General features: G+C 40.7%; 1 protein-coding gene across 3 annotated transcripts in view; it reads right to left on the reverse strand.

Annotated features, from left to right (window-relative positions):
* Positions 1–372: 372 nt before the first annotated feature.
* The window catches only part of UST (uronyl 2-sulfotransferase), a 265,472-nt gene continuing 249,961 nt past the window's right edge, over positions 373–15,883 (reverse strand). For 2 of the 3 annotated variants that reach the window (XM_074333694.2, XM_019746947.3), the window contains one exon: positions 373–3,367. In XM_074333694.2, coding sequence (XP_074189795.1) covers positions 3,084–3,367 — 284 coding nt within the window. In that variant the 3' untranslated portion in view covers positions 373–3,083. The remainder of the gene's footprint in view (positions 3,368–15,883) is intronic. The other variant, XM_088795402.1, reaches the window with a different exon arrangement.

Raw genomic sequence — 15,883 nt, forward strand, 5'->3', positions numbered from 1 at the left:
AAAGAGACCAGCATACACACTAAGACGTGGAATGGCACATTCTTGCTTTCCCATGTCACTACAGATGCCGCCTAGATACCCACTATCAGAGGTTGATGGTTCCAGGCTGACCGGTTTGGTACCAACCGGTGCCATAGCAATAAAGTCAGCAGCTGTTTAGTGTTTTATATACACAACTAGATAAATGAATGACTAGTTCATGTTTTCAGCCAGCTTTTTTTTGGTGTCATCTAATTATAAGAGTGACAGTTTATAGATTTTTAAAAACACATCTTTCCAAAAATCACATTTGAGGAAAAAAAGCTTGGCCAATCTCTGAGGCTGACGGGGCTGTGAGGAACATTCCAGGTAGCAACACAATGGAAAAAAATGTCAACTTATTTGTATTCATTTATTTACATGGGTCATGAATAAGTTAAGGAACACTTCAGCTCAAACAGATTGCTTTTATTTTAGCCAAGCTCATGTTTCAGTTCCATATATATTTTTCAATTTCCATCAATGTCAAACACCATTTTTTTTTCTTTCTTCTTAAGAAAAAAAAAAAAAGATTTACAAGCACTTTTACGGCACTCAAGGAAAGTAGGCTGAAGGTTCATAATAATAATTTTCCTTTTAAAAAACATCCATCAGACCAAAATAAAATTATTTTAATTAACTCCTTCCTGAGTAACTAAAACCTTGGAATGTGCTGAAAGGTTATAATAAATAAGGCAGTCAAAGATCAACCAGCTTAAAATGTATTTTTTAAATTAAACTTTGTAAAATGTACAATATATTTCATGAAGTACAAACTGTGTTGGGCTCAGGGCCAGAGAAATGTTGTCATGTGTGCCGAATACACCGATGAAGGGCTCTGGCTGTGAGGACCTAGAGGCTGTTTGTTAGGACAAACTAACATGAAGGGCCTGCAAGGAAATCAGTCAGCATCTTCTGTTGTGATATTATAATGCTCACTGCTGACAATAAATGCCTCTGAACACACAGGGAGAAGCGCTCATGTGAACTTGCACTAAGCGGTATGTTTTTTAAATGACCAATTGTCCTGACAACAGCAGAGAACTCTTAGCCAACTCAACTTTATTTGCAGATAGTGAGATTGCACAGTGTGTAAACTAATTATCATTTTTCATATGCAATTTCATAGAAATGCCTCACAGCGTACCAGGTGGTAGTTCTTGTTCTTGCTTCGAATATGATAGCTATTGTCTGGGTTGCTTTCTAAAGCATGTCTAATAGTAGGGCCCTGGTCTCTCTAAACAGGACAAAGGATGTTTCCTCTTCTAAGAACATTTCCTTTAATCACTTCCTCGCCCCAGTTCTTTGAGGCAGAAAGGAGGCCCACCGGTGGCCAAATGCTGGACTTTGTACCTCTGTGGTCCCAGGCTTCACTGGACTCCTGCGGGGTGGAGCCTTCTTAATACATCTCATGATAAAGTAGCTTTAGTGCACACTTGACAGATTCCGAATGACTTGCTTTATATCTTGGCTATCGTCCAACTTTAGTGAACGAAGACAAAATTCTAGAGAGACTTGTTCGTTTCTGAAAAGTAGAAAATGTGTAGCTTGTGTAAAGTTAGTCTTATTTACTATTAAGTATTCCCAACTCACACTTTGCTAGTGCTCTTGAAAGGTTGGCTCTAGGGGAGAAAACACGGAGGAGGCAAAACTTGTTGCACATATCCTGCCTGCCACCACCTCCTGCAGCCCTGTTTCTCAGTTGGCTGTATATTATCCACCCAGGAATATATATATCATGGAAGGAGAGGGATAATTAAAGATGAAAACATTTCAGAATCCAAAGAAACAGGTTTCTAATGATGGAAACAAGGCATCCTGGATAGATGGCAGGTGGTGTGAGTGGGATGGGGAGGAGATATTTTGGAGGTATGGCACTGTCCAACATCCACTGAGATCGCTTTGGAGGCCGACACCTACTCATAAAGCTGGTCAAGCAGTCCCTTACTCAGAAGCTCTTGGCTTTTTCTTTTCTTGATGTCCTAGAAAGGGTTCTCAGGAGTGAGCTGGTTCCATAAGAAATGGGACTGTAGTTTCACTGCTGCCTGCACAGAACTTGGTATCCCTTTTTACCAAAAACTGGTACCTCTTAAGGGACTAGAAGGTACTATAGGACCCAACTGGCCAGGGAGGTGCCTGGTAGCCTGTGCATTGCCTGTGGTCAGGCTTAAAACTTCGGCCATAGGTCAAAGTCAGAGCTAAATTGGTTTCTGGGTTTTCAGTTAAAGCAATGGGGAGAGAAATGTTTCATATTGGGTGCAAAGGACACGATCATGCCATTTTCCTATGCCACATGACCTCCAGAGCTGATGTCTTGCTTATATGCTTCCTTACACAGCAAACAAATTCTTTTCCCTGCCATTCTACTTTGAAATCTGTCAGAATGGGACTTGGAAATGGAATGTCTCGATGGAACTTGCCATGCACTTTGACCTTAAAAGGTACTCAGGCCTCTGGACGGGTTGTGGGCATGGCACACGCTGACTTGCTCTTTCAGAGATAATAAGTATGCTGGAGATGGACCAGAGGCACTCTGTTACCCATGTGGGTAGAAACCACTTATCCAGGGACATCCTCCCTTTTGATGTCCTTATCTGCTTACCTTCTCCTCATAGATCCTTCTGGAGGAGATTCCCTGGTATTGGAAGTGATTTTGTATTTCCACTGAAATATACAAGTCTGGATGTTTCCTTCCACTGAGGTAATATTTTTACAAGTCACTTTACAAATGATAAGTTACTGGGGTATAGGCTATATTCCCCCCACCCTCTCTCATTATACTAGGGGAATAAAGCTATTTTATGATGAGATGCCTTGTGATGGAGTCATATAGTGTACCTAGGAAGGACCCAAGGAGCCAGGAAAAACACAGAATAAAATTAAACAAATAAAACCCGCAAAACCGGGCATCTCCCAATGACCCCAACCTGTGGGAATGTTTTGTTCATTTTAATGCAGCCGAGCATTAATTTAGTCCCTTCAGGATTTTTCTTCCCCAAACAAAAAAAATTTTTTTTTTCTGGAAAAGGGGAGATAAAGCCATTGGAGGCAACACAGTGCTGGCATCACCTCTTATAAATATCTTCGAGCCACTTCTCGTCATCCTGTTCCTCATCATCAATAGGCTCCTCGGTTTCCAGGGGAGTCGGGATGAAGAACTGGGGTCTCAGAGGGGGCTTGCTGACGTGAGACTTCAGTCCGAACTTGCGCTTCAGCAGGTGGAACTGCTCTTTGACGTAGTGGTAGAACTCGTACTCGTACCTCATTCGCTGGTAGAGAATCTGCACCGCCTCGGGCGAGGGGACGGTCTTCCTCACGGTCACAGTCATGTTTCCAAGTTTCCTATGCTCTGGAAAACAACCGGGTTGCACATGAGCAGTTCTGTGTGTCACGCTTTAGCTTAACAGGGTTAATGGTGAGGCTGTGTGACCTGCGTCACACTGGCAGCTCCTAAACAAAGACATTAACAGTCACGGACCAGAAGGGAAAATGGGGTCCTACCAATATTTGGAAAGATCTCACCATATTCTAGGTGTTAATATCAACATTCATTGATGAAACATAAATGGTTCTATGATTATAATTCTACTCATATTGTAATTCATGGGATGTGAACTATGCAAATAACCACAATTCAATTCTTAACTGTGTTATATATTCCTTTGAATGGCAAAATCTACCCATTTTTCATCTTTTATTCTCTGTCACACACATAAATGGCTTTGCTTTCAGAAGGAAGCACAGAAAAAAAGCTGCCTCACCACTTAATAATCATCTTTTTTTTAATATTGACATTTATTAGTGATAGTTTAATTTGATACAAAACCACTTGCATTTTACTATTTCAGCAAGGTGTTTGTCAGCAAAAATAAAGGCAGGACCGTTAGATCCTTTAAATACAATTTTAACTATTGTAAATTTTAAAAGGTTATTTTTTTGTAAAATAGATAAGTAAAGTCTGCTTAATTTAATATTAAGGATTAATAACATAAAAATGGTATATAAATGTTATATATATTTACATGACAAAATTTTAACCATTTTAAAGTGTACGTATTGGTGGCATTAATTACTCCGTAATGCTGTGCAAATGTCACCACTATTTCCTTTCATCACTCCACGCAGAAACTCTCTACCATTAAATACTATCCCCTATACCCCTCCATTATCCTCTCCTCCCCAGGAAACCTCTAGTCTACGTACGGTCTATGAATTTGCTCATTCTAGAGACCTCACGTAAGTGGAATCATACAGTATTTGCTCTTTTGTGATTGGCTTCTTTCACCTAGCATAATATTTTCAAGATCCTTCCATGTTGTTGCATGTGTCAGTACTCCATTCCTTTTTATGGCTGAATAATATTCCATTGTATGGATGCACCACAATTTGTTTATCCATTTATCCATTGATGGGTACTTGGATTTTTCCCTACCATTTGGCTATCGTGAGGGGTGCTGCTATGAACATTTGTGTGTACTTGTTTGAGTCCTTATTTTCAATTATTTGGGGTATATTATACCTAGGAGTGGGATTACTGGCTCATACTGTAATTCTATGATTAGCTTTTTGAGGAACCACCAAAGTTTTTTCCTCAGTGGCTGAACCACTTTACATTCTTATCAGCAATGTATGAAGGTTCCAATTTCTCCATATCCTCTTTTGCAATCGTTATTTTCTATTTCTAAAAAATTATAGGCATTTTAGTAAGTGTGAAGTGGTATCTCATTGCAGTTTTAATTTTAATTTCATTAATGACTAATGATATAGAGCATCTTTTCATATGCTTGTTGGACATTTGTATATCTTTTTGAGAGAAATGTCTATTCCAGTCCTTTGCCTCTTTTTGAATAGGATTGTTTAATTTTTTGATGTTGAATTATAAAAGTTCTTTATATATTTTGGATATCCTGCCTATGTATCAGGTATATGATATGCAAATATTTTCTTCCATGCTGTAGGCTGTTGCTTTACTCTATTGATAGTTTTCTTTGATGCACAAAATTTAAAAATTTTAATGAAGACCAATTTATCTACTTTTCCTTTTGTTACCTATAATTTGGTGTTACATTTAAGAAACCATTTTCATACCCAAGATCATGAAGATCTGCCATATTTTCTTTTATCATGTTTATTTAAAACCTTTGTCACCAAATTTGAATAGGTACATTATTTGCTGGTTATAGCTCCAAAATCAGATTCACGCAACAAGACATGCTATTTCCAAAATCAGATTCATGTAACAAGACAAACACTTGACATCATCGAGGGTATCTGAGATACTTTCTGAAGCTTCCAATAGCAATTCTAAAGAAGAAATTTTAAAAAGTTCTGAAGTTCTGAGTAGTAATGGCCTCATTGAAATAAGGGTAATTGCTTTTCAAATGGAGTCTCTTGAAAGGCATAATACACATTTGGATAGACCAGTTCTAGAATTTTTGTTAAAGAATTTGGCATAGTTTCTTCTAAAACAGGTTTATGATAGGACATTTTATACTGTCTGTCTTCTCTGCAGATATTAACTATAGATAATCTGAGGTAAGTCATGTTAACAGGCTTTAAATATAGATATCCCCTTTGTGTTTTTAAATCACTGACTTAAAAAATATCATATTAAAGACAGACAAGGCACAAAAAGTTTTAAGTTAAACATTGAGAGGCACAAGAAAAATAATGTACTCATTTCTGGATTTCTACAATTCCTCCTGGAGCACTCTAAATTGTGTAGGGTTTTATTTTTCTTACACGAATAAAATATGAAGATTCTTGTGATTTCAAAATAAATTCTTTAGTTAAACAATTTAACCCAACCCATTCCAAAAAGAGTGTAAAGAACTTTGCAAAAATATATATTCTGCAATTAGCTAAATAGTTAAGGAAACTGACAGGGAGAATGAAGAAGGTATGAAAGAAAATAGGAGACAGGTCTGTGTTGTGGGTAAATATTTCCCCCTTCCCATATGGAAGGATCTTCCTGGAGTAATGTTCCTACCTGTTGCCTTAGCCCCTCTTTCAGGGAGGCATGGCAGGTACTAGAGTCAGAGGGTTTCTTCTAATTGTGCATCTGGGATAAGGGTTTGAGATGCTAACCCCTCTGGGGAGAGTGTGTCTGTTTGAAGAGAGTTCATATCCTCCCGCACAGGAGGACAAGGGCTTCCAGCATGCCTGTGACTCGGTGGGCAAGTTTATCTAACTCAGGGTGGAATATTATCAGATTTATCCTCACACGCGAGCTGCATTCTCCCACCTCGCTTTAACTGGTAAGAAAGCTGACATTTGGATCCCCATCTGTCTGTCTCTGGTATTGATTTCTCAATTGAGAATCCAGACAGGGGGGAATGTTATTTATTTGTCCCTCACACCCCAATATCAAGTAGCACAAAATGTATGTTGTCAAAACCTAACTATTTATGCAGCAGTAGCTCAAGAGCTTGACTCTAAACCTTCTAGCAGCGAACGAAGAATGGAACATGTCTATGGCTCTTCACTTAAAACAATCTACGTCTATTCCTAGTTATCAAACCATACAGAAATATCTTCTATGAATTTTCATAAGAAAGAAACTATCATGAAATTTGCATTTTAACATCTTTAGAGTAAATTCAGATATGAGTTTCATGGTGACAGACCAAATTGGTAAGTTCCAGGTACTCCATTCTGGCTTGATCAGGGCATACACTGCAGAAAATTCAGAGGAGAGATTCTTAATCCTCCTGAAAACCTAACTAAAGTGCATGCTCAGGAAGATGGGGGGGTATCAGGAAGCCCATATATAAATATCTTAGGTTTTTACAGATCTCTTAAGAATCCCTGATTTCGAGAAATCAATAAATTGCACTTCCTTCAAGAATCTTTCATATATCTTGTTTATTCTAACAAGTATTCGCCCCCAGTGTAAGTGATAAATACTGAAGTTAGTTATTTTATGTGCTGGTCAAGTGTACAAGTGTATAGTTATAAACATTGCAACAGTGAAGAGGGGAGGACTTGGATTTAAATTTTATGAAAGGGAGGGGCTTAACAGTGAAATTAAACAAAAGGCCACCCCTACCTTGTTTTGGAGAAAGACCCAAGGAAGTAAGCATAGCAGAGCTTAGATCTTTGTAAAGAAGTAATCAGGGATCTACTTTATTGTCTCAAATCACTTTGAGATTAAAACACTGTTTTCCTAAAAATAATATACAGCAAATGTAATCACTGGCCACAAAACCATCCAAGAAAAGCATCCGTTGAATTTTTAACCTAGAACAAAGTAAGTCCCTAGATGAGTCTGTAAAATAATTTGGATGCAAAATGTTGTTCTACACAATGGATTGAGTTGACTTGTAAAGGGTTAACAGCAAGCCAGTCAAATTTTGGGAATTTTAAAATGATAGCATGATGGATTTATACATTTCCCTCTTTGATTAGGATTAGGTAACTGGGTCAGTTGCTATAAAGTTACTCCAAGGTCATTGCAATACAACTCTCTTCCCTGTGCGTGTTTCTCTATGGCTCAGGGTGGAAGAGTTGATGGGTGGGCCAAGCAGGTAACCAACAAAAGTGATAGCATGTCATTCGAGCATAAGTGGAAAAAAAACAGGATATATTTATATCATTAGTTAACTGATTCATGAAGAGATAGTGATGGTCCCAGCTGATCCTGCTCCTTTGTGGTGTATTTTTATAGTATTGACTGCATTTATTGAGAACTAAGGCGTACCAAACACTAAACTAAGAAGTTACACACTACACTAAGAAATGGTATTTAATCCTACAATAAACCCTCAGTGGAAAAGCCATATTATAGATGAAGAAATTGAGGCTGACCAAGACGCTTGACTCATTCAAGGTCATGCAGCTGGAAAGAGGCAGAGGCAGGAGGGTCTGCATAATAATCAGTTACTGTGTTTTAGCTGTGTTGTTTCTAGTTTCAGAAAGGTCAGCAAACTTATCATTGTTTCTTACATATTTCTCCACAAGCAATGGAGCAGGACAGTGGTCAACAAATGGACCTAGAGCCGACTCCTCCTCATGTTGACTGGGGAGCCCAGACTTGTAGTGGATCGCAGGAAACGAGTAAGCATTTGAGAGAGAATGGCTAATGTGTGTATACTTTGGAAGGAAAAAAAGGTTGATTTAGAAAAAAAAAAATTGGACTAGACCAATGAGGGAAACCAACCATCATCACAATTCAGAGAGCTTCTCTGTTCCAGGAAGCCTTTACTTGGGTGATTATTTAGCTTGAACTTGTAATTACGTGTTTCTAGTAAGAAACATCCTTCAGAAACCCAGTCAGAAAGTGACCCGAGATCTGCAGAGTTGGCGAGAAGTCAGCCTTCTTGCAACAACCAGCATCTGAACTTCACGGTGTCCCCCATCAAGTGATTTCGGGTGATCCCACTCGGGTCCTCTCTACACTGACTTACGTTATCCAAATTTTATAAGGTAATGAGAGATCTCTAATAAAATTTGTATTTCATAAGATCCCAAGTTGCCTTTCCAACCAAATTTTAATTACCCATCACCTCACTATCTTGATGAAAGTGTTTTGCCTATTTGGGAGCGCTAGTCAGAGCAACCCCTAGGAGACAGTCCTGTGTTTACTAGAAAACTCTACAGATAGAACAGAATTTTAGAGTAAGAATAAAGGAAAATTTTTCATTCGTGGCACCAAGACAAAGTTTTGAAAGATCCTTTTTTAGATAGCAAAAGATCGCCAAGTGTATTTCAGTTGCCTCAGTCCTCTTTACTCTGCTTAGCCCTTCCCTAAACTCCCTGTCTAAACATGAGAGACAGTGAGTGACAGCTAGTTCAGAGGATTCTTGTGAAAGCTAAGTTTTCACTAAGCTCCAGGTTTGCATTCATATTCTTGCTTCTCCCATCTCTTTTCTCTCTGTCTGCCTCACTCTCACGTCTCCATTGTCTACCTCTCCTTCTCAACTGGCTCCTTCCCACCAAAATTCAAATGTGCTCAAGTTTCTCCCATCTTAAATAAAACCCTGTCTCTGTCCTCCTGCATCTTTTATATTCCTTTTCACCTCTCTATTACAGCGAAACTTCTTAAAGAGCTGTCTGAATTTGTTATCACCAAAAGTTCAACTTACACACATGACTGAACTCATCAAAACCTGGTTTATGTTCCCTCAATACTCTATTCAAATTACTTTTGCTTCCTTGCTGGTAATTCAGTGGACACTTCTCAGGGCTTCCATAACTTCTAGGCATGACCTTACAACACTGTTGGCCACACGCTCCCTCTTGAAACCCTCACTTCCTGTGGTGTCTGTAATAGCATTTCCCAGGTTGTCCTGGTCTCCTTCTGATTGCTCCCCGTCAGTTCTCTACATCCAGTCTTCTCTCCCCGTGTGTCTAAGCGTCAGTGCATCCCAAGGTTCTGGTCTAGCCTTCTTCTCCCTTACTCTCTGGGAGGTATCATCCAACCCTCTACCCTTTAGTTTTCATACCATTATGGACACAAAACCAAAAGTTTATAAGAAATGATTACAGCTTTTTTGTCCTTTTGTTTTTCAGAGATGAAAAATTTCATAGGAAGGTTAATGATATTGCCAGAGGGTTATGTCATGGTCAGAAATAGGAGTGCTATTTTGTGACAGGAGAAATAGAGATTCAGATTCAACCAACACTGACAGTGAACATCTATTACGGGTTTGGATTATGCCCATCTGAATGTTATTTAATATTCCCAATAACCCCATGAGGTGTCATGACTCCTCATTTGCAGATGGGGAGATAAAAGCTCTGGGAAATTAAACGACTTACCCAAGGTCACACAACTAGTAAGTAGGCTACAGAGCTGGAATTTGAGCCCAGATTTGCATTTGTGTTGAGGTTTCCACTCACTAAGTACTGGGACATAACCAGTGAAGCTTTCGTGAGCCTGGAGAAAATTATCACCTTCATATGGAAAGACCAGAGGGCAGTTTGCCTTGTAGCATTAGTAAAGAAATTTTAAAATCACATTTCAAAGACATATGGTTATGTGTCTTGCTGTACAATAATCAGTGCTATGGAAAAGTCATTCCATTGCTAAGTATTTTTGTAAAATGCCAGACTTTCCCTCCAAACAAAACAAAACTACGTGAACTGTGGAATCAGCCTCTCTCCAGATTGCCATAATAGCAGTTCTAGAGGAAGTTGTTATGGTTTTGGGGGGACTGTTGTTATTTGAGCTACAAAACAATCATGCTTTAAATATCTGTACTTATTATTAGCATCCTTTGGGAAGTGAAGTAGTCCTCGATAGGTGAGCATATACTGTAGAATGTAACCATCAAGAAGTTAGAGCATCTTTTGAAATGAGCGGGAACTGAGAGATGATTGCAAGGGGCTCAGGTGGCTTGTGTGTCTACTGGTGAACATTTCAAAAGGAAGAGACAAATACAGAGCTCCTTCCATTAAGGTAGGGATGGCAAGCAGGCAGCCTGAGATCTGACTGGCAGACTATGTGTTATTTGGCCCATGGGATTTTTTTTTTTTTTTTAAGAAATTGACTTAGTTGTTGCAAGACTTGGTCTATTTCACATGGAAATCTGAACTTCTGGCTTCTCTCAAAGTGAGGCAATTTTCTTCTGGAGCTGAGTATGGCTGCCCCCTGAGAGAGGCCATTTCTCTCCATTTTCTCTCAGACTCTAAATGCCAGTTTATTCTTTTATGTTACCTGCCTGGCTGCTATAGAAATTTGAGTTTTATGCTTCAGCTTTAAAGGTTTTGAAATTCTGGATTTCATAAACCTAGAAAGCAAGTGCTTTCTGTCAAAATTAAGGCTTCAATTAGACCTCATTTGTGCGTCCAGTATCACCTTCCTTCCTTTTTTCTGCAAACATTGATTGAATAACTTTTCTGTACCCAGCATGAAAATTACAAGCAGTGAATGAGACATCATCATCATCATCAGGCATATTTGAGAGCTTTCTCAGTGCAATCGCCAACATGCCTTTCAGTCCTTGCGGACCCCCAGATGAGGTGGGTTCTCTTGATATCACAGTTGTGCAGATGTGACACTGGATAACTTGCCCAAGGTCACACAGCTGGTAAGAAGAGAAGCCAAAAGGTGGGTCTGGAACAGTCTGACTACTGAGTCCAACCTCTTTACCCTTCATGTGCTTATGGTTGAACGAGGCTCACAGTGTGAAGGGAGAACCCCTCCTTACAGCCTGGTCACAATGGCTGGAGATAAGGCACTTCACTCTGGCTGGTTTGATGGCGTCAACATTTCTTCTCCTTGGCCAGAAATCACTAGTGGAGAGACCAAGCCCAATGGGCGTGTCTTCAATACTCTGCATGGGGTTGGGTCTTTCCTAAGTATTATCTGACTACTTGATCCTATAGATCTGGTGTGTGTGTGTGAGTCTGGGAGTATAGGGTAGGTTTGTGGGTATGTGTGTGTGTAGAAAACTTTTAGGAGGCCTCTGACTTACCATCAAACTTCAGAAAAATTTTCACTAGATTTTTTTTTTTTTTAAACACCCCCACCAGTTTCGTGTAGCTGTTCTCTTAATAAAGCTTGTTATGCTGAGTGTACTCAGAATAGGGATAATATCCCATTCATCTTTGTACTTTCATTGCTCAGCACCTGGGGAAACATGGCACCCTCTGTACATGCTCGCTGAGTAAACAAAAGAAACTACCAGAAAGAAGAGAGTGTTGTCAGACCCGAAGACGGCTTGGCTATGTCTGTGAGGTACAGACATAACCAAGTGGGGACAAAGGCAATATCTGAATGTGTTTAATAGAAAATTCCCAAGAAACCCATGAATGCTGAGTCTACGCTCACATCGGAGATTTTTTAGCTCCCACTGGGGTCTATAAATTCCAGTGGTTAGCGTTGTGGTTCAGGTGCCTTTTTGGAATGACCGTGCTGGCCATGTCAGGTGTTTCTGCCTCTGTTCTTTAATTAATAAACACATTTTGGCGAAGAGAAGCTGTGGTTCAGGATGCTTTTGATTTTTTCTTTTTCCTTTTTCTTATTTATTGTTAGGGATTGGTCAAAGAATCCCTTTAATTATTTTGATGATAATTGCAGAAACAGTCCTCAAAGTAGGCATTGCTTTTGAGCTGTGAAATGATCTGAAGGAAAAACAAACAAACAAAAAACACAAACAAAACCCAACCTCTGATCTTTCTATTTGAATAGCAAAGTAAAGGTGGTTTTTCCATGTAGACCTGTCCGAAATCGACTGTGTAGTCAGGGCTGAGTTGGGGCAGCCCCCCCCAAGTCTTCCAGACTCTGTATGCTCCCTGAGGAGAAGTGGCAGAGGTCCCACAGAGTCACTGTGGCCCTAATGGGGATCTTTTTTAGACCTCTGATCCCTGATAACATAAAAATTTGTAACTGGTCACCCAATACTGGTAGAGAAAAGTACTCAAGAATATAAGGAGGAGGTCAGTTGGGAGACTACTGAGTTGGGTCAGCTTTCTCCATTATGAAAGCTTTATAGATAGTGGTATAAACAGCTCCCACTCCCCCAGTCCATCAGAATAACATCTTAATTTGCGTAGAGCTCCCTGGATTAATGTGTTTTCACATACCCCCTGATTAACTCACATAGTCCTCATAGCAACCTATTCGGCCTACAGATAGCAAGGGCCTGAGAGGGCATGAGACTGGCTCAAGACCAGTAAGTGACAATCCGAAGACTGGAGAGCAGTGTTCTGATTCCCAGTCTAGCACCTTTTTGTTACATCATGGCTATTAATTTCCAAATGGAGTGGAGATCTATAACCACCCACGTCTCCTTGCCCTGTATATATTCTGGCATTGAGGGGATGGGTTGAAAAGAAGGGCTGGAGTGTTCTAAGCCAGGGGGAGTGCTTTCGTAAGTCTGGGAGAATCTGGTGAAAAACTTGCGAGGCAGCAAAAATGTTTTCAGACTGAAAGGGACTGTGTCTTATTCATCTTTAGCTCTCCAGCACCCGGCTCCTGGTACATAACACCCTCAATAAAGGTTTGTTGATTTGAAACCTGTATGTTAAATCCATCTGTAAGACTGGATTAACCCAAAGGGCAAATTCTGGTGTTGTCTATACATGTGTTGTTTTTGCTAAATTCTTTCCTTAGTTGAGGGTCCTTCCTGAGCAAACTCCATTTCTAGAAATCATATTTCTTTAGGGTAGGCTGAACAAGAGTTTAGGATCCCAGATTGCTGTGGAGAGGTGGGATATTTGCTTTTCTTAGCCGTTTCATTGGAGAACACTCTGTTATGGAAACAGGTCACTTTCTCATACTTAGCAAAGTTTAACAAATACTGTGATAAGGGACATTTGTGCCACAAACATACATACCTATGTAGAAAGACATAATATACACTGTGACCTTATATCTAGGGCATGTATGTGTGTTACTTACTACAGCCATTAACTAAAGAAATCCAGACATCGGGGCAAAAAGATATCCATGTGATCTAGTAATGCTGTTCCATTACTTAATTTGCCATCATTTTTGGTATTTCTTAGTGCTGTTTCTCCATTAGCAAAAGAAAATGTGTTATTTAGAAGTAACACATTCATTCAGATCACATATACTTGACTCAAGAGCAAAGGGCTTTGCTGTGGATCTAATTGAAACTGTGGCTCTTTGGCCAGTCTTGAATGCTCCCTGGTGGAACAACTCAGGCCAGGACATTAGGGGTATCCTCAGAAAGCTGGTGTCTCAGGGAAAGGACTGCAAAGGAGACATTCTACGGTGCCCTTGGAAACACACCTCCACTCAGCACCAAGCGCACCATCTGCATGGAATGTATCTGCCCCTGGGAGGCTCACAGGTTCCGGTTCCCCAACTGATCGCTCCTCCTCAGGCGCTCCCAAGCCAACTCTGGGGGTTTAGCTTGTGACTGTGGTAATGAGTATCATTTACCAGTACCCAGTCTGTGTGCAAGACTGAGCAGTAACAGGCATGATGCTCCCAACACATGGCCTCACGAGGCCATGAACGGATTTAGTTTTACTGCCCACGATTTGGACATTTTTGCAAACGTAGTGGCTCTTTCTATCTCTCCTGCACTGACATTATGTTTGGACTGGTTCATAATTTTCAGAACTCTTAAAAGTCCCTTTAATGTAAATAAAAAGGAAATCACAGACCTGCCCCCTGAAATCCCCTTTCCCACCTCTCTTCATCTGCCCAAAATGTATAATGGAAAAACGATGTAGTCTGGCTCTGGGTCAAAACAAACAATCTGGAAATACTGTGTAAACCCAGCTGCTACACCGGAGGACAGAGGCCCCACTTTACGACCTCCGAGATGGTTAACCAGATGCAAAATAACAAAACCTCAGCACCGACTTGCAGTCTATGCTGATGCTGGGCTGGTTTTGGCATTCCTTCCCTTCATCTAAGTGAATGCACATTCCACACCGACCAAAGCCCCCTTTCCCCAACAATCCAAGCTTGTTTGAACCTGGTCCAGCAGCGATTATGTGCAAGAAACGAATACAAGTTGAATAACAACCAGAAGTGGGGCCAAATTTAACCACTGAAAAAAATAGGCATCGTTAAAAGATAGGCACCAACTCTTCAGCTTCAGGGGAGCTGAGGGGTGATCAACTAAAGAGGCCCTGCTGTTTGAAGAATCACTCTGTCGAAAACCCTGTGGTTTACTAATCTCAGGTTAGATTACATCCAGAAGTTTCCAGCACACAAGGGATGAGGCATACTTTCTCAGGTGACAGGTGTAATGAAAGTCAAGGTCAGGTGGAGTGGGGCTGGGGCATCAGTGAGTGTGTGGAAAGCGTCATCAGTACACATCCCAGGGCCACTCCTACGGAGCCCCACACCACGCCGGCTGCTCCCGAAACCGTGTGAACACGATGCTTGTCACAGATAGAGTAAACTCATTTCCTGAATTATACAGGGAGGCCACACAGTTCAAACATACGCCTCTCCCCGACAGCTGCCTCCACCGGAAATGAATGTGTGTCACTATGGCTCGCAGCGATATGCTGGGCTGAAAGGGCCAGCTTTTGATTTGCCACTCGAATGATCGATGGCATGTTAAGACCAGCTTCTTGGAGGTATGGCAATTAGAGGAGAAAAGAACAAAAAGCACTTCATGGCTGACTCAGTGCTTGGGGTTGGTAAAATAAACAGAAGTATTCCCCCCTTCCCCTTTTTTTTGCAATATTCTTTTTCAGATCTGGAAATATAAATAATTAAAAATAAATCAAGCTCACTTTGAATTTCAAGAGAACCTTTTCTCTATGTCGCTGAGGGAAAGTTACATGGTTTACTTTTTTTTTTTTTTGAAATGCCTAAAAGTGCTAGGCTCCTTTGATACAAGAGAATGAAGCCTTTATAATGCTCCCGATTTGCTTTGATTTTTGGAAGCAGAAGCAAGACAAAAGAGACCAGGGAGAAAAGTAAATGACCTGTGTGGGGTGGGTCAGGAAGGCCCGTACAGGCCAGGGCACTGGCCCCTTTGGAAGAAGGGCAGCTGGCAACCAGCCCTGAAAGCAGGCATGCATTTTCCAGAAACAATGCATAGGTAGATCCTAACCCCATCAAATCTTGAAGTGAGGGCACCCTGCTAGAGGGACTTACCAGTTATTGCCTGGGTGATCCAGCTCTACACTACTTATCCTCAGTGCCCAAATTGCTGGGGGTTGAGGGTAGTAATTAGATATTTTCTTGCCCGGCCTCCATTTGCTCTCTCATCAGCTCTGCACTGAGCACCTACTAAGCATGATTCCAGGGAATAACGGAACTGCTAAAAGCTGAAAACACAGGCTCCCTCCTTGAGGAGGAAGCATGAACAATAAAGAGAGAATTAAATGTACAATCCTTGCAGTCACTTCCCAGGAAATGCTTAATCCGGGCTTTGCTGCAGCCTGGCCATCAGGCCGGGGAAGGGCTTCTCTTGGAGGGGAGCAT

Source organism: Rhinolophus sinicus, chromosome 2 (genome assembly GCF_057876585.1).
Source record: "Rhinolophus sinicus isolate RSI-liver-muscle chromosome 2, RSI-T2T, whole genome shotgun sequence".
Classification (NCBI taxonomy): domain Eukaryota; kingdom Metazoa; phylum Chordata; class Mammalia; order Chiroptera; family Rhinolophidae; genus Rhinolophus; species Rhinolophus sinicus.